General features: G+C 41.0%; 1 protein-coding gene across 4 annotated transcripts in view; it reads left to right on the top strand.

The window, feature by feature from the left end:
• The window catches only part of ptpn11b (protein tyrosine phosphatase non-receptor type 11b), a 149,349-nt gene extending 130,282 nt beyond the window's left edge, over window positions 1–19,067 (top strand). For 3 of the 4 annotated variants that reach the window (XM_072245378.1, XM_072245375.1, XM_072245379.1), the window contains exons 12-17: window positions 2,709–2,776; window positions 3,199–3,350; window positions 5,517–5,614; window positions 8,509–8,613; window positions 12,794–12,926; window positions 18,512–19,067. In XM_072245378.1, coding sequence (XP_072101479.1) covers window positions 2,709–2,776; window positions 3,199–3,350; window positions 5,517–5,614; window positions 8,509–8,593 — 403 coding nt within the window. In that variant the 3' untranslated portion in view covers window positions 8,594–8,613; window positions 12,794–12,926; window positions 18,512–19,067. The remainder of the gene's footprint in view (window positions 1–2,708; window positions 2,777–3,198; window positions 3,351–5,516; window positions 5,615–8,508; window positions 8,614–12,793; window positions 12,927–18,511) is intronic. The other variant, XM_072245377.1, reaches the window with a different exon arrangement.

Below are 19,067 nucleotides of genomic sequence, written 5' to 3'. Positions count from 1 at the left end.
GGAAGTGAGCTGATCAACAGTAATCAGACCAGAGAGAGGAGTTGGCTGCTGCTTGTTCACTGGGGAGCATCACTCAGTCAGAGTACAGTCAGTGTGACATTGGGGTGGGGGGCAAGGAAAGTGTCTGAGTCAGAAAGTCAGTCATTAGGTTTGAAGGAGGTCTGCAAGTAGGGAAATTTTGAAGGGGGGAGGGTGTGGTTAGATCAAGAGATTGACACAATTCAAAGCCTGGGCTTTGAGAGATAAAACCTGAAGATACAGGAGCAAAATTAGGCCATTCTGCCCATTGAGCTCGCTCTGACATTTAATTGCGGCTATATTTTTTTCCAGCCCAGTTTTTTCGCCTTCTTCCAGTAACCCTTAACTGCCTTACTCATCAAGAACATATTAATCTCTGCCTTAAATTTACCAAAGACCTGGCCCCCACAAGCATCCGTGGCAACAAATTTCACAGATTCACCAGCCTCTGGCTATAAAAAAAAATTCCTCCTTATCTCAGTTCAAAAGGGAAGTCCCTCTATTCTGAGTCTGTGCCCTTTGGTCCTAGACTCCCCCACCATAGGAAACATCCTCTGCACGTCCACTCTACCTTTCAGTATTCAGTAGCTTAGGAGTTAAGAGTTCAGGGTGTGCTGGGTTAGGTGATGAGGTAAGCATTGTGAGCTGGGAATGGCGATTGGAATCTGCTGGGGTTGCTGATGTGCTCCAAAGGAGAGCAAGTGAATAAATAAATTAAAGAGAACCTAATGAGCTTTAAAATCACAGTGCTCCAGCAAAATCAGCTGTGCTGCGAATGCTCAGTGGAGACACGAGAGATTCTGCAGGTGTTGGAAATCCAGAGCAACGCACACAAAATGGTGGCGGAATTCAGCAGATCAGGCAACATCTATGGAGGGAAATAGAAAGTTGATGTCTTGGGATGAAACCCTTCATCAGATTTGGAAATAAGGAGAGCTGTTTTATTCCCCTCCACAAATGTTGCCCGACTTGCTGAATTCCCCCAGCATCTTTCTGTGTTGCTCACTGTCATTTGGAACCACGTGGTCTGATGTCTGCAACATGGAAAGCATATCAAAGAGAAAATATAGATTTGCAGCTGGATAATAGAAACAGCCAAGAAGATCACCAGGGTCTCTGTCCCCCAAATTTGAGATATTGACTGGGAGCATTGCTGAAAAAGGCCCCCAAGCATGTTGAGGATCCCTACCACCCATCTCACAATCTCTTTGACCCAATACCGTCAGGAAGGAGGTACAGGAGCATTGGGACTAGGACTGCCAGGCTGGGTCACAACTTCTTCCCTCAGGCTGTGAGACTAATGAATACCCTGCCACCGCCGAGGTCTCATCACCATGAAGGCGAGCTTTTTACTGCTTTCGGTTTACACATGCTGTGCACTACATGCATTCTAAATTATATTTTATTATGGTAATATTTTGTTTTTTGTGCTGTGTGTGATACATGTTTGTGAGTGCACTGTGGTCTGGAGGAATGTTGTTTCATTTGTTTTATATATATGTGCAGTCAGATGACAACAAACTTGAACTTGAGCTTGAAGTGCCTGGTTGAATCTCCTAAGCGGCAGAGTTCAACCTAGAAATCATAGAATTCCTCTCTGGAAAAAAATACTTTCTATTAACGTGGCACATTTAAGAGAAGTTTGGTTAGATACATAGCAGTAATTGTATGGATGGCTATGGTCCTGGTGCAGGTCGATGGGACTAGGCAGTTTTAAATAATTCAGCATGGACTAGATGGACTGAAGGTCCTGTTTCTGTGCTGTACTTTTCTGTGACTCTATGAAAGAACAACGGTATCTGACTACCTGACTAAACTACGACAAAACTTCTTCTTCAGTTTCGTTTTAAAATTTGGCTTGGCCTCAACGGTATAAATAAGTGAGATCCAAAAAAGTAACTTATTGCTGATGAATGTCCTAAGACCATAAACCATAAGAGCATAATTAGGCCTTTTCGCCCATCGAGTCTACACTGCCATCCCTCCCAATACCATTCCCCTGCCTTCTCCTTGTAACCCTTACTAATCAAGAATGTATCAATCTCTGCTTTAAATACACTCAATGACTTGGCCTCCATGGATTCACTACTGTCTAGCTAACAAAATTCCTCCTCATCTCTGTTCTAAAGGGACATCCTTGTAATCCGAGCAGTGCCCTCTGGTCCTAGACTTCCCCCAATATAGGAAACATCCTCTTCACATCCACTCTGCCTAGGCCTTTCAACATTTGAGAGGTTTCAATGAGATCCCTCCCCCATTCTTCTAAACTGTACTGCCGCCGCAAAACAACAGATCTCACAATGTACGCCAATGATAATAAACCTGATTCTAATTCTAAAACCATAAGGCATAGGAACAGAATTAGTCCATTTGGCTCATTATGGCTGATTTATTAAATCTCTAAACCCAATTCTTACAGAACTCTGAGCTCTTTCAGTCTCAAATTTTGCAAGTATTCCAGAAAGAGTACTCTGTCAGAAATTGGTTATTTTCTGTTTTTGCAACTACAAAAAAAATTATTTATAGATTTATGGAAATGTGTGGACTTATCTGTCTACTAACCCAAAACTCAACCTGCATTCCCCATTTTCATATTCCCTCCATATGAACTCCACTCCAAAGTCAGCAGTCTGATATTCTCCACATAATTTTTCATATTTATTTAACAGGTTTTATTTTCTCTTTTTCAGTGCTGGAATAGGGAGAACAGGAACTATAATTGTCATAGATATGTTAATATCTGACATCAGCAGACAAGGTAAGAAACAATAAAGGTAGATAAACCTTTCTCCATGGTCCACCCTCCTTTCCTATCAGATTCCTTTATCTCCATCTCTTTACTTTTCCCACCTATCACCTCCTAGCTTCTTACTTCATTGTCTCTCCCACACCCAGCTTCACCTGTCAGCTAACTTTTACTCCTTCTACTGCTCCCGCCCTCTTATTCTGGCATCTCTTCCATTCCTTTCCAGTTCTGCTGAAAGGTCTCGGTCCAAAATGTTGACTATTCCTCTCTGTAGGTGCTGCCTGACTTGCTGAGTTCTGCCAATGTTTTGTGTTTGTGTATATTAGATAATAATCCAGTAGGGATTGCGTTTGTCTCTATAATATGTCTCTTTAAACTGTAAACCTTCTTAAGAACTTTATTTTAATCAATATGCAATTACTTTCCTTCATTAGGTTTGGACTGTGATATAGACATCCCAAAAACGATTCAAATAGTACGAAAACAGCGATCAGGAATGGTACAAACTGAGGCTCAGTATAAGTTCATATACATGGCTGTACAGCAGTATATTGAAACAGTGCAGAGGAGACTACAGGAAGAACAGGTAATTATTCCATTTAATACCCACTGGATGTCCCAAAACATATTGTAACAATGAGAGTAATTCCTCATTACTTGGAAAATCCTTTATCTCTTTCACAACGTAACATTTTTTCTTGAAGAACTTGGAGAAAACCTGCTATTCAGTCAGGATCAAAGCTTAAATTTATACCAATGCTAACTGTGAGTTGAAGCTCGTGTAAAGCATAAATGGATTCGTGGATGCCTGTGTTTCAGTATCAGAATCAGGTTTAGTATCACTAGCATATGTTGTGAAATTTGTTGTTTTGTGGCAGCAGCACATTGTAATACATAATAATGATTTTCAAAACCTATAAATTACAATAAGAAATAGATATGAAAATTTAAATAAGTAGTGCAAAAAGAAAGCAAAAAATAGTGAGGTAATGTTCATGAATTAATTGTCCATTTAGAAATCTGATGGTGGAGGGGAGGAAGCTGTTCCTGAATTGTTCAGCGTGTGTCTTCAGGCTCTTGTACCTTCTCCTTGATGGTAACAATGAGGGGAGGGCATGTCCTGGGTGTTCGGGATCTTTAATGATGGATTCCGCCTTTTTGAAGCACCGCCTTTTGAAGATGTCCTCGATGCTGGAGGGGGTAGTGCCCTTTTATATTTATTGCCTAAAAGTTCACTCGTGTTATTAGTGATTAAAAACTGGTATCTTATCTATCTCAGATCTATAAATATCTTCTTGTTCTGCCCTTTGTGACAGTAGTAAACTAAATAACTGAAACAGTTAAGCAATACAGACTGTGTAATATATAATTATTTTATATCTTTGCACTCTACTAATGGTGCAAAACAACAAATTTCAAGTAAGAGAAGCCAATGATGATAATTCTCTTTGTTCACTCATTGTATTGTGGTCAATCAGTTAAGTGCACCTTTAACAAGAGCTAGATATAGGTTGGCATGGTAGCGCTGTAGTTAGCGTAATACTTTACAGTGCCAGTGATCTGAATTGAATTGATTTTATTACTTTCATCCTTCATGTATATGAGGAGTAAAAATCTTTATGTTACATCTGCATCTAGATGTGCAATGTGCAATTTACAGTAATTTATAATAACTATTATGTACAACAGGATAGTCAATATAACATAGAAATACAGTTGCGTCAGCATGAATTAAGCAGTCTGATGGCCTGGTGGAAGAAGCTGTTCCGGAGCCTGTTGGTCCTGGCTTTTACGCTGCAGTACCATTTCCCAGGTGATAGCAGCTGGAACAGTTTGTGGCTGGGGTGACTGACGTCCCCAATGATCCTTCAGGCCCTTTTTGTACACCTGTCTTTGTAAATGTCCTGAATAGTGGGAAGTTCACATCTACAGATGCAATGCGCTATCCACACCACTCTCTGCAGAGTCTTGCGATTCAAGTAAGTACAGTTCCCATACCAGACAGTGATGCAGCCAGTCAGGATGCTCTCAATTGTGCCCCTATAGAAAGTTCTTAGGATATGGGGGCCCACACCAAACTTCTTCAACCATCTGAGGTGAAAGAGGCGCTGTTGTGCCTTTTTCACCACACAGCCAGTATGTACAGACCACATGAGATCCTCGATGATGTTTATGCCGAGGAACGTAAAACTCTTCACCCTCTCAATCCCAGATCCATTGATGTCAATAGGGGTTAGCCTGTCTCCATTCCTCCTGTAGTTCACAACTAGCTTCTTTGTTTTTGTGACACTGAAGGAGAGGTTGTTTTCTTGACACCACTGTGTCAGGGTGATGACTTCTTCTCTGCAGGCTGCCTCATTATTATTTGAGATTAGGGCAATCAATTTTCGCCACTGCCTGTAGGGTACTTCTATGTTCTCTCCATGAACAAGTGGGTTTCCTCCAAGTGCTTCGGTTTCCTACACAATCTAAAGACATATGGGTTATGCTTAGTGAGTTGTAGTCATGCTATGTTGGTGCTGGAGACATGGGCTACTCTCAGCACATCCTTATACTGCGTTGGTCGTTGACCCAAATGACACATTTCACTGTATGTTTCAATGTAGATGTGACAATTAAAAATAATCTTTAAATACACTTTAAACTAAAACAAGATATCCATGTCTAAATTGGAGATGAAAATTGCCAAGTGCTTTGTAAAGAGGTAGATACTGTACTGATGTTTAAGGCATCTGAATATTGCTTTTTCCAGAGAAGCAAAATAAAGGACCGAGAGTATTCAAATATCCGATATCTTCCTATGGAGGTTAAGACCAAAAGACATGCTGGCACGTCTCGAGATCTTTCATTGTAAGTAATCCTGAATTTCCTGTGCCTCTTCTTCTTAAGCCTATCACCCCTACTAGGGCATGTGCTGCTGACAGCAGCTTGCCAGAGTCCTCTGTCCTGGGCCGATGGAAGGTTGATCAGCCCTGGCTTCCACTACCACTACATGGCTTCATATATCTTCTAGGCAAAGATCTTTTCTCTCCCAGGGATGAGATCTTTGGAGCTTCTGTTGGCATTTCTGTATCACTGGGATTTTACGGGATGAGGTTTCTAACCCCATACCCAACCCTCCTCCATTCGCAGCTGGGCTTGGGAACATCCATGGCAGAGTTGAGTTTCCTGTTGCTTGCCATTGAATTCCTCATTCCTCTCTCCCTTGGAACTATTGGTCTGTGGCCATAACACTGTCACAGAGAGAACAATGCAGTGATGGTGGTGGTGATGGTTGAGGTTTTGGACGAGGTGGAAGAGCCAGAGGTGGATTTGGTGGCAGAATTAGTGGCTTTAATGGGTTCAGAGGTTAAAGGGTGGCGGGTCCTCAGGGAAAGAAAGTAAAATTTGATTGGAGGCTAATAAAACTTTTGCAGTGTTCAGACAGAGCCTCTGATTGCCTCAATTGGACATTCCAGAGTTCTGCATGCAGTGTCTGTCTGTTCAGTTTGGACTGTAGTGGGAGCTTCAAGTTTCTGAATAGACTTGCAGTTAAGACAGAAATTGTTGGTACACATTTGTGGATTTGTGTCACATTTTTTGTTTCACCGGTGTAAAAATGTCCTGTTTCATGTTTTTTTAAATAATTAATTATTTTATTTAGAGATACAACGTGGAACAGGCCCTTCCAGCCCAACAATCCGCATTGCCCAGCAACCCACCCATTTACCCCTCGCCAAATCACAGGATGATTTATAATAGCCAATTAACCTACTAACTGGTACGTCTTTGGACTGTGTGAGGAAACTAGAGTACCTGAAGGAAATCCAGGCGCTCACAGGAAGGACGTTCAAACTTCTTAAAGAGGACACTAGAATTAAACAACAAACTCTGACAACCCGAGCTGTAATAGCAACATGCTAACAGCTGTGGTACTGTGGTACCCCTAAATGTTTTAGAATGTTGTGCTTGGCCCACCGTCTAATTGATTAAAAGATACCTTATTTAAACAATGTCAAAGTAAAGCTGAGGAACTGCACTTCATTTTCTATCTGGGCATGCTATAGTGTTCTGGATTTAATACTGAATTCTATAACTTCAAGTAACTCAATTTTTCAGTTTACAGTATATCAGTCATCTATCTATAATGATAGCTTAGTGGTTTTTAAATTTTCCTTCCTTTTGTTCTCCCTCAGTGTGTGTTAGAGCAGGTTAAAGAGATGCTATATTATCTTTCAGAATCAGAATTAGAATAAAGTTTAATATCACTGGCATATATCATTAAATTTATTGTTTTGCAGCAGCACCAGATTGGAATACATAATAAAAAATAAATTACAATCAGAAGTATATATAAAAAATTAAATTAAGTATGTAGTGCAAAAAGAGAGAAAAAGTAGTGAGGTAGTGACCATGGGTTCGCTGTCCATTCAGAAAATGATAGTGGAAGGAAAGAAAATGTTCCTGAAACTTTGAGTGTGTGTCTTCGGGCTCCTGTACGTCTTCTTTGATGGTAGCAATGAGAAGAGGACAGGTCCTGGATGATGGACGTCCTTGATAATGGATGCCACCTTGTTAAGGTTTCCACTAGCTTACACTGGGTAGAGCAGGGGACCCCTGGAATAGAGCAGGTATTTTGCTCAAAATTGCCCAAACCATTGTAAATAAAATGAGATTTTCTAAAATATAATAAAAATACTACATTTCAATGTTACAAATTAATTAACTTGTATGAATATAGGGTAAGGAGTCTTTATATGCAATATGGTATAATGTGTTGATATATTTATTTTTCCTGGACTCTGTATTCCTATATGTAAATTAATTAATAAAAATATTAGAAAAAGGTAAATAAAATGAATTTCCAGCACAGATTTTGGCCTCCTAAATCACCCTGCTCACGCACAGTAACTTTTACATCATTAGTATCAAATGATTTGAGTGAAACTGGTCACTTAATGTTATGTTCTGATCAGTTTTGAGCTGTGAGATGCTACATTCACAAAGAACTTTGAAGTGTTCACGTATGTATAGAGAGAAAATATCTTACAAGCTCACAGTCCTTTCATATTCAGGAGATGTATTGTGTTAGATATATGGGCGGTGTGGTGGTGACCGGAGTAGAAGATAGTGCCAGAAATCTGCGTTCATTCCCAATCTCAGTTGTTCTCTGAATGGAGATGGCATGTTCTCTTTATGACCATACAGTATATGTTTTCTTTCTCCTAGATGAGCTAATAGCCAAGTCAGAATAGCCCCATCTGCCCAATTAGTGTACATGGTTATTTGACAGCATATTCTCAGTGGGCCGAAGAGCCTGTTTCCGTGCTGTATCCCTCTGTGACTCTATCTTCATGAAATTGTACAAAGGTGTTAGGATGTTATGTTGAGGTTGTATAAGATGGTGGGGAAGCCTAATTTGGAATACTGTGTGCTGGTCACCTACCTACAGCAAATATAATAATATGATTGAAAAAGTACAAAGAAAACTTATGAGAATGTTGCCAGAACTTGATAGCCCGAGTTATTGGGAAAGGTTGAGTAGGTTAGGACTTTATACAGGTTTGATTTTGACTTTTAAGAGAAGTTTGAGTAAGTACATGGACGGGAGGGGAGGGGTGTGCAGGTCAATGATCTGGGTGCAGGTCGATGGGACTAAGTAAAAAAACAGTTTGCCATGCATGGATTAGATGGGCCGAGGAGCCTGCTTCTATGATGTAATTCTCTCTGACTCTATTACTAAGCTATTATCATTTTCTCTAAAGGTTCAATGAAGAATCATCTTGTCTTTATGAAAATTTAAACATCAAAAGTTCCAAAGCTTCAGGAGGCAGCAACACAAAACGATAAAAGCATCAAGTGGACTGGCTGTATGTATGATATTTATGTTATCAATGCAGTGACCCTGGAAAACCCTGGAAAAAGAATTATCTCCATAATGATTTTACTCATCCTCTGACTGTCAACAGCCTCTTTGTTGGGTAAACCTGTACACCAGCTAGTTAATACAAATATCTAATCAGCTAATCATTGGCAACAACTCAATCTATAAAAGCATGCAGACATGGTCAAGAGGTTCATTTGCAACACACACAAAATACTGGAGATACTCAGCATGTAGGGCAGCATCAATGGAAATGAATAAAGAGTCGACATTTCGGGCTGCGATCCTTATTCAGGACTGGAAAAAAAGGGGGGAAGACACCAGAGTAAAAAGGTCAGGGGAGGGGAAGGAGGCTATCTGGAAGGTGATAGATGAAGACAAGCAGGTTGGAGAGATAAAGGGCTGGAGAATAAGGAATCTAATAGGAGAGGAGAGTGGACCACAGGAGAAAGAGAAGGAGGAGAGGCACTGGGAGGAGGTAGTAAGCAGGTGCAAAGAGGTAAGAGGTCAAATTGGGGAGAAGAAGAGTGGAGGGGAAGGGAATTTTTTTTTATTGGAAAGAGATATCGATGTTCATACCGTCGGGTGTGAGGCTACCTCATACAGATATAAGATATTGCTCCTCTGTCTTGAGGGCGGCCTCGTCTTGGCACCAAAGGAGGCCATGGACCGACTGTTGGAAGAGGTTCAGACCAAACATTAGAATGGGAAAGAGTTGTGACCTAAGTAACTTTGACTGTGGAATGTTTGTTGGTGCTGGACAGGGTGGTTTGATTAGCTCAGAAACTGCTAAACTCCTGGGATTTTCATGCATAACTGTCTCGAGCTTTAATGCAAATTATTGTTTTGCATGGCTCTCTTGTTGGCCATTGTGATATAGAGTGCTTTCATCAAGTTTCATGTTTTAGAGGCTATCATCGTTGAGCACTGCCGCTCCATCCAACAAAAACAGAACTTCCTGTTGGCCCAACATTTTAATTCAGATTCCCATTCCTGTTCTGACATGTTGGTCCATGGCCTCCGCTTGTGTTATGATGAGCAACACCTTTTAGAGGGAGTACAAAGAAGGTTCAACAGATTGATTCCTGGGATAGCAGGACTTTCATATGATGAAAGACTGGATCAACTAGGTTTATACTCGTTGGAATTTAGAAGATTGAAGGGGGATCTTATTGAAATGTATAAAATCCTAAAGGGATTGGACAGGCTAGATGCAGGAAGATTGTTCCCTATGTTGGGGAAGTCCAGCACGGGGGGTCACAGTTTGATTAAGGGGAAGCCTTTTAGGACCGAGATTAGGAAAAACTTCTTCACACAGAGAGTGGTGAATCTGTGGAATTCTGTGCCACAGGAAACAGCTGAGGCCAGTTCATTGGCTATATTTAAGAGGGAGTTAGATATGGCCCTTGTGGCTAAAGGGATCAGGGGGTATAGAGGGAAGGTTGGTACAGGGTTCTGAGTTGGATGATCGGCCATGATCATACTGAATGGCGGTGCAGGCTCGAAGGGCTAAATGGCCTACTCCTGCACCTATTTTCTATGTTTCTATTCCTGCTGGGTAGTTTCCAACCTGATGGCATGAATATCAATTTCTCCATCTGGTAAAAAAAATAAATAAAAATAAGTTCCCTCTCCCTCTCCTCTTCTATTCCCTACTCTGCCCCCTTAACTCTTCTCACCTGCCTATCACCTACCCCTGGGTCCCCTCCTTTTACACTTTCTCCTATGGTCCATTCTCCTCTCCTATCAGATTCCTTCTTCTCCAACCTTTTAGCTTTCCTACCCACCTGGCTTCACCTATCACCTTTTAGCTATCCTCCTTCCCTCCCCCCACCTTTTTATTATTTTGTCTTGCCCCTTCCTTTCTAGTCTAGAAGATGGGTTTCGGATATCAACCACTCTCTGTGTTTAAAAAAAACACTTCCCTCTGATTCTCTTTACAACCCCTTTTATCACCTTAAACTTACATTCTCTCATTTTGATAGCCCTAACATGGAAGAAAATGATTTTGAATATCTTCTCTATTTATGCCATTGATAATCTTATGTACCTCTGTCCGATCACCCCTCTTTTGCTCCAGGGAAAATAAGCCCAGCCCATCCCATCTCCATTACTAAAACCCTCCGATCCAGGCAATATCCTGGTGAATCTCCTCTGCACTCTGAGTGACATAAACAGATCCTTGCTTAGTGTTTCCAGCATTCTGTTTCTTGTGAATGGTTAGATTCTCCTTTGTTGGAAACAGCTTCAGTTTTATAGTGTAAATGCATTTTTGCCAAGCTTTCAATGTTAAGATTAAGATTAGTTTATTTGTCACATGTACACAGAAACATTGAAACATACAGTGAAATGTACTGTTTACATGAACGACCAACACAGCTTGAGGATTGTGCTGGGGGCAATCTGATTCTGGCAGCAATGTAGTACACCCACAACTTACTAAGCCTAGCCTGTGCGTCTTTGGAATGTAGGAGGAATCTGTAGCACCCATATGAAACCCATGTGTTGATGGGGAGAACATACAATCTCCTTACTTGCAGCAGCAGGATTTGAATCTTGGTCGCTGACACTGTAATAGTGTTATGTCAGCCACTACGCTACTGTACTGCGCACATGTTTCTGCAGAAAATCATGGACAACCTTGTTTACTGAGGGGTTTTTCCTCACTGAAGTTTCATGCTAACTGTCTGGCCCTGATAGCATGACAAGAAAAGAGCTTCCTCTTTTTCTCTGCCTGGTCCACCAACTTCTGCTCCACCACCTATTTGTGGCAATGCCTATGTCCACAGTCACACAAGAATGAGTGATCCAACCCATTTAGCACTGTGTTGTGTAATTTTGTTTTTCTGCTGGTGATAGCAGGTTTTCTGTAAATAATTCAGCACAAGGTCACATCTGGATTACTGTAGCCTGGTGAGGCAGGATTGACATCAGATCAGCTCTGTGCAAAGTTTGATGTCATCAAGCTGACAGGTCAAACAAGTATAACTTGTGCTAAAAATGTGTGCTTTCCATTCGTATGTGATATTCAAAGTTCAAAGTAAATTTATCATCAAAGTACATATATGTCACCAAATACTACTCTGAGATTTATTTTGTGGGCAGTCACAATAGAATACAGAAATACAATAGAATCAATGAAAAAACACACACAAAGACTGACAAACAACCAATCTGCAAAATAAGACAAACTGTGCAAATAAAAAAGGACGCAAGCAAACAAACAAGCAAATAAATAAATACATACATACATGCATATAGTGAACATGAGTTGTAGAGTCTTTGAAAGTGAGTCCATAGGTTGTGGGATCAGTTCACTGTTGAGCTGAGTGAAGAACTTGATTGCTGTAGGATAATAACTGTTCCTGAACCTGTTGGTGTGGGTCCTGAGACTCTTGTAATTCCTTCTTGAAGCCAGCAGTGAGAAGAGAGCACATCCTGGATGATGTGGGTCCTTAATGATGGATGCTGCTTTTTTATGGCAACTCTTCTTGTAGATGTGCACAATGGTGAGGAAAGTGTTTGCTGTGATGGATTAGATTTAGGACGACTGTTTATTCATTTCCATAGATGCTGCTTGACCTTCTGAGTTCCTCCAGCATTTTTATGTGTTACTGTGAATTTCGGGATTTCACTTTCACAGTAAGGTGTTGGAAAAGGGTCAGTGATATCGTGAAGGATCTCACCCACCCTGCTCATGGACTGTTTGTCCCACTCCCTTCAGGGAAGAGGTGACGTAGCATTCACACCAGGACCACCAGACTCAAAAACAGTTACTTTTCCCAAGCAGTGAGGCTGACCACCACCTCCACCACTAACCTACCCCTCCACACCCCCAACCACCACTACTTTATCATTTCCTGTCAGTCACCTTTTGCACAGATGTTCTTGTGCCTTGCATCACTTTATGGACATACAATCAATCTATGTATATGAGCTATCTTATGTATTTATATTTATTGTGTTTTTTATTATTATGCTCTTTATCTTATCCTGTGTTTTTTTGTGCTGCTTTGGATCTGAAATAACAATTATTTTATTCTCTTTTCCACTTGTGTCCTGGAAGTGACATTAAACAATGTTGAACTTAAACAGTCTTGATGTTTCGATGTACATGTGATAAATAAATCTGGATCTCAATGTCTCTTCTGTTTTCTTCTGTTCAGAATTACTCCTGTTTACATGAAGCTTCAGCCTGCATTGAAAATAATTTTACCCCAACTTGTCTCTGGATCCTTGTGCACTTCTACCAACCAAATACCTGAAGAAATCTGCCTTCTAGAAATGGTTTAATTTATTGTCAGCAAAGTATTTTTTTAATGATCATGCTATTTGTAAGCTTGTATTCAGAAATGTACTTTTAAGTGCCTCTCCTTGGAACTGATAAATGGATGAGTTTAATTTGCCTTTGTTAAAATTTAGTAATTATCCATGCAATGCCTTCAGGGAAAAAAGAGACTTATTTGACTTAGAAAGCTACAAAAGAGAATCTAACCATTTACAAAAACATAATGCTGGAAACACTAAGCAAGGATGTGGCTGTGCCCCTCAGAGTGCAGAAGAGATTCACCAGGATGTGCCAGGATTGGAGGACTTTAGTGATGAAGAGAGATGGGATGGGCTGGGCTTGTTTTCCCGGGAGCAAAGAAGACTGGGGGGGTGATAAGGCTACAAGAGCATGGATAGTGAAGATAATCAAAATTGTTTTCTTCCATTACAGAAGTATCAAACGCTCAGCAACAGCGCCTCAAGTAGGAATTGAGTGGTGTTGCAATGCTGAGATATAGTGGAGATATTTGAAACCAGCCGATTAGTAACTGAAGAATATTTGCTATGAGCCAATTAACAAGTAGTGTGTAACAGGATAGACTATACGTGATGAAATACCTTTCCCATAACAGCAGAGCACACAAAGAAAACCAGTTAGGTCCAGGACTGGGGCCGGATGGGCATAGGGGTTAGTGGTCAGAAGGCGACATAGACAAATTGGTAGGAAGGTAGTTCTTTGCCACTCGATAAGCAGAGCATCAGGACTAGGATCAGAAAAAAGGGTTAGGCCAGGAAGGTAGCAGAGGGCTAAGCTGGGGTATATAAGAAGTACTGGGTTGGTTCAGGGAGAGGTGATCGACGCCCAGTAAATTTATTGTAGGGCGTCAGATGGTATGACTGTAGGGACAAGATTAATTTGGAGACACGATAAACCACAGGTGATGATATTGGAGCAAAAATCAGGCTGTCTATTGGAGGAATTCAACAGATTGAGGAGCATCTGTGGGGATGGAATGGAATTGTCAGGGTCCTGATGCAAGGTCTCAACCGAAAGTATTGACAAAATGCACACCCTTCCCCTACAGATGCTGTTAAACCCACTGTTACTTCACTTCCCAGCTTCTTACTTCATCCCCCGCACCCACCCATCTCACCTATCACCTACTAACTTGCCCTTTCCCCAACTTCTTATTCTGGCTTCTTCCCCCTTCCATTCACAAAAAAGGGTCTCGACCTGAAACATCAACTATTTTTTTCATTTCCATAAATGCTGCCTGACCTGCTAGGTTCCTTCAGCGTTTTGTATTTGTTACTATGGATTTCCAGATTCTGCAGAATCTCTTGTGTTTATGATTTTCTGCTAGACCTGCCGAGTTCTTCCACCGTTTCACTTTTTGTTCAGGAGTGATTGGTAAATGGATAAAGGTCACGCTGTTAGCTCAGGAAATCAGTGGGTGAAGAGAGTTGGTTTAAGGGTCATGAGTTTGGCAGTGGGAATGGTAGTCACAACCAGTGTAGGGTTGTGGGTCTTGCAGTTAGAACCAGATCAGGACTTTTCTTAAAGGAGACCTGTTTTAAACCAGATCCCAGTATTGGACTGAGAATCCTGTCTAAATCATGAAAACAGAAAATGCTACTCAGCATGTAAGGTGAATTAGAGCTTAACGCAAGACATTCTGCAGATGTTGACCAACACATACAACATGCTGAACAAACTTAGCAGGTCAGACAGCATCTATAGAGGGAAATGAACAGTCAGCGTTTCAGACCAAGACCCTTCACCAGGACTGCAAAGGAAGGAGGCAGAATCCAGAATAAGAACGTGGGGAAGAGGAAGGAGTGCAAGGTGGCGGGTGATAGGTGAGACCACGTGAAGGGAAAATAAAATAAGAAGTTGGGAGGTGATAGATGGAAGCAGTGAAGAGTTGAAGAAGGAATCTGATAGCTGAGGAGAGTGCACCATGGAAGAAAGGGAGGAAGAGGGGCACCAGAGGGAGGTGATGCCAGGTGAGGAGAAGAGAAGGAGTAAGAGGAGAACCAGAATGGGGAATGGAAAAAAAGGGTAGGAGGAATCTGATAAGAGAGGACAAGGGAAGAAAATAGGGTTAATATTACATTTCAAAAACACTTTGACTGAACTTTGAATGAGAGAAAATAAATTAGTATAAAGTTGTAGAGTAGATGCAGAGTAGATGGATTCCATAGACGATATATATCAAGGGAAGTAAAGCCGGGATTTCCCCTGGGAAGATAATCTGATTGGAGGTGAATGGAAGCAGTTAGAGAATGGAGTCTAAGTTCATAAAAGTAATGAAGTGCAGGCAGAGAGAGAGTGTGAGAACACAGATAATATCCTGCAGCCCAGCATCTGGCATCTTTCACGTTTGTTTATCTTGTTCTCGCTCTCTGACAGCACTAATTTCACAGATTTATGAACAAAAGACTCTGCTTTCCTTTCCTGGTTGCCCCTATGAGCCCACTGACTGTCAGGGCAACTCTGGTCTCGCTCTGTCATAAAGTAACCTCTGAGTGTATCTCTGTATGTTTGTGGTCTTCTGCAGCTGTAGCCCATCCACTTCAAGGTTCAACGAGATGCCGCCTCTTCACACCACTGTTGTAACATGTGGTTATTTCTGTTGGCTCGAACCAGTCTGGTCATTCTCCTCTGACCTCTCATTAACAAGGCTTTTTTGTCCATAGAATTGCTGCTCACTGGATGTTCTTTTGTATTTTGCCACATGCTCTATAAACTCCAGAGACAGTTGTGCATGAAAATCCCAGGAGATCAGCTGTTTCTGAAACACTCAAACCATCCTGTCTGGCAACAACAATCTTTCCATGGTCAAAGTCACTTACATCACATTTCTTCCCCATTCCGATGTTCGGTCTGAGCAACAACTGAACCTCTTGACCATCTCTGCATGTTTTTATGCATTGAGTTGCTGCCGCATGATTGGCTGATTAGATATTTGCATTAACGAGCAGGGGTACAGATGAACCTAATAAAGTGACCACTGAGTGTAGACTTTGCCCTATCCACCCCTTCCCCACTCCCACTGCAACTTAATATTAACTTCATTTCTCTCCTTTCCCATTGAAGAATCTTTGATTTAAAAAAAATATTTATATTATTTGCAAGGCAATCAATTTATTGCAATGATCTTGTTAATTCAAAAATGCAGAAACTTTGACTGTTATTCTACTGGGATTTGTGTAAGTGTCGCTGCGCACAGTTTAAGATTTTGCAGGAATGCCACTTCCCCTATTTAAAACTAGTTTATGCAATCACTACAGCCTAATTAATGAGGGTTTGCTGATGTATTTTTTTCAATTTTAAATGTATGTTGATCATCACATTCATGTTATTTTAAAAATTTTTACTTTACATATACAGCGCGGAATAGGCCCTTTCGGACCCTTCGAGCTGCACTGTGCAGCAACCCCCAATTTAACCCTAGCCTAATCACTGGACAGTTTACAATGACCAATTAACCTACGTCTTTGGAATGTGGGAAAAATCCAGAGCACCACAGGAAAGACATTCAGACTTCTTAGAAATGACATCTGACTTGAACTCTGAACTCTGACGCCCCAAACTGTAATAACGTCATGCTAACCGCTACAGGACATTAATGTTTCGGCATTCAGCGCTTGGTAATGACCTTATATTAATGGCGAGTTAACTTTTTAAAAAATATTCGCAGCATTAGGCTGCCTTAATTTCCTCAGGGTGGAAATGTTAAATTCTGGAGGGCAGAGCCTTAACGTAAAAAAGGTAGTGAATCTGTGGAATTCTTTGCTACAGATGGCTGTTGAGGCCAAGTCATTGGGTATCTTTAAAGGGGAGGTTGATAGGTTCTTGATTTGTAAGGACATAAAAGGCTATGGTGAGAAGGCACGAGAATGTGGTTGAGAGGGATAATAAATCAGCCATAGTGGAATGGCAGAGTAGATTCAATGGACCAAGTAGCCTAATTCTGCTCCTAGTACTGTGCAAAAGTCTTAGCCACGTATATAGCTAGAGTGCCTAAGACTTTTGTACAATGCTCTAGTAATTTTATGTATTGCATTGTACTGCTGCTGCCAAATAAAAACAAATTTCATGACATATGTGAGTGATGATAAACCTGATTCTGATATGGGTCCCTATTGTGGACTGAGAGTAGGAATGGGGCGGGGAGAGGGGAATCATGGCTGGGAAAAGAGGAAGGAGCGGGAAGCACCAGAGAGACATTCTGTAATGATCAGTTAATTAACTATTTGGAATCAAATGGCCTTGCCTGGTGTCTTGGGGCTGGGTGTATCTGCACCTGTGCCACCCCCCACCCCTGGCACTCTTTGCCACCTGTCCCAAACCACTCCCATGGCAGTCAGCTCTCACCATTCCCAACATCCTTTGCTCCCACCAGATTTACAAATTCGCTCTCCTCTCCATGTTGACAAATACAGTACTGTGCAAAGGTCTCAGGCACCGTAACTATATTTACTGTATGTGCCTAAGACTTCTGCACGGGACTGTACATCTTATAGTACAAGGGAAAAGTTCAGCTAGATTGATGAGGCAAGTTTTTTTTTATATGGAGAGTGCTGGGTGCCTGGAAAGAATATCAAATAGCAAGGTTTAAGAGGCATTTGGATGGCACATGAACAGACAAATATGCAATTTAAATTGGCATCATGGTTGGCAAATCATCATGTTGTGCCTGTTGTGTGCTGTACTGTTCTGTTTTCTGTGTTATGTTATAGTTGCCTCAATAAATAAATTAAACACAAGAGATTCAACAGATGCTGGAAATCCAGAGGAAGATACCCACAAAATGCCATGGTAGTGTAGTGGTTAAAGCAAAGCTATTTACAGCTCAGGGCAGTCTGGAGTTCGGAGTTCAATTCCGGCATCCTCTGTAAGGAGTTTGTACATTCTCCCTGTGAATAATGTGAGTATCCTTCGGGTGCTCTAGTTTCCTCCTACAGTCCAAAGACTTTTGGTTTTGGTAAACTAACTGGTCATTGTAAATTGTCCTGTGATTTAGCTAGTGTTAAGTAGGTGGGTTGCTGGGCAGCGTGGGTCATTGGGCCAGAAGGGCCTGTTCCGCACTGTATCTTTAAATAAATAACTCAGGTCAGGCAGCACTTATGGAGAGGAATAAAGAATCAATCCTTCGTACCAAGACCCGTGTTGCAGAAAATCTCAAAATTGTAACTCACTTATTTTGAGTCTTTTTTCCCCGTGTCAGAATTTGTAAATGCGATTAACTCAAATACTGAAAATTACATGCTTGTGAAAAAAGCTTTTTGATATGTGGACCAACCTGAAAATTTGTTCCTCACTGTTTGCAGCTAAATATTCCATTGGTCCAGTAAATCTGGGTCTTTATGTGCAGATTATTTTCATGGTTAAATACCGGCTGTACTCTGTTTGCAACCACATGTTGATTATTTTTTATTTTATCCATGATTTTAATTACAATGAAGACTACTATGAAAGCAAAAATATTCTCCAGAAATTATGATGTCACAAGCTGAGCTTGTGGTGATTAGGTCAAGATTTTGAACCTTTTTCATAGAGATATCAAAAATTTCTCAGAAGCAAATAAAATCTCTTCTTCTTTTTTAAGCCCGTCACCCCTACCGGAACATAGACTGCTGACAGCTGCTCACCAGAGTCCTCAGTGCTGAGCCAGTCTTTCAAGTTACCCCCAGGTGTAGACCATCTTACATCTTCCAGGTGAAGATCCTTCCACTCCCAGGAATGAGGCTTTTGGAGTTTCTGTTGGTGTTTTTGTAGCTCTGGGTTATTACGGGATGAGGTTGCTAGTCATATGCCAAACTATCCTCCTTTCACAGCCAGGCTTGGAACCATCCATGGGGCAGAGTTAAATAAAATCTCAGTAACATGATATTGTAGACCAATTTACTGTAAATCCTGAACCTTTCCTTTTTAAATTTTAGTATCCCTGCTGAAAGAATGTGTGTTCATTGGATGAAATTTAACTGAAGGCCTGCTTTATGTATCAGTTGATTTAATATTTTCCATAGCTCTTCTCCTCAGCTGAGGCTCTAATAATACTGTGTCAGGATAATTTGTCCATTCCTCTATAGTATTGGTTTGATATATATATTTTTACACACAGGTTCTGCCATTGAACTGTAGAATAAACATTTCTCTTTTTT

The sequence above is a fragment of the Mobula birostris genome, chromosome 27, assembly GCF_030028105.1.
Source record: "Mobula birostris isolate sMobBir1 chromosome 27, sMobBir1.hap1, whole genome shotgun sequence".
Taxonomy (NCBI): Eukaryota; Metazoa; Chordata; class Chondrichthyes; order Myliobatiformes; family Myliobatidae; genus Mobula; species Mobula birostris.
This window is presented reverse-complemented; position numbering and strand designations above follow the sequence as displayed.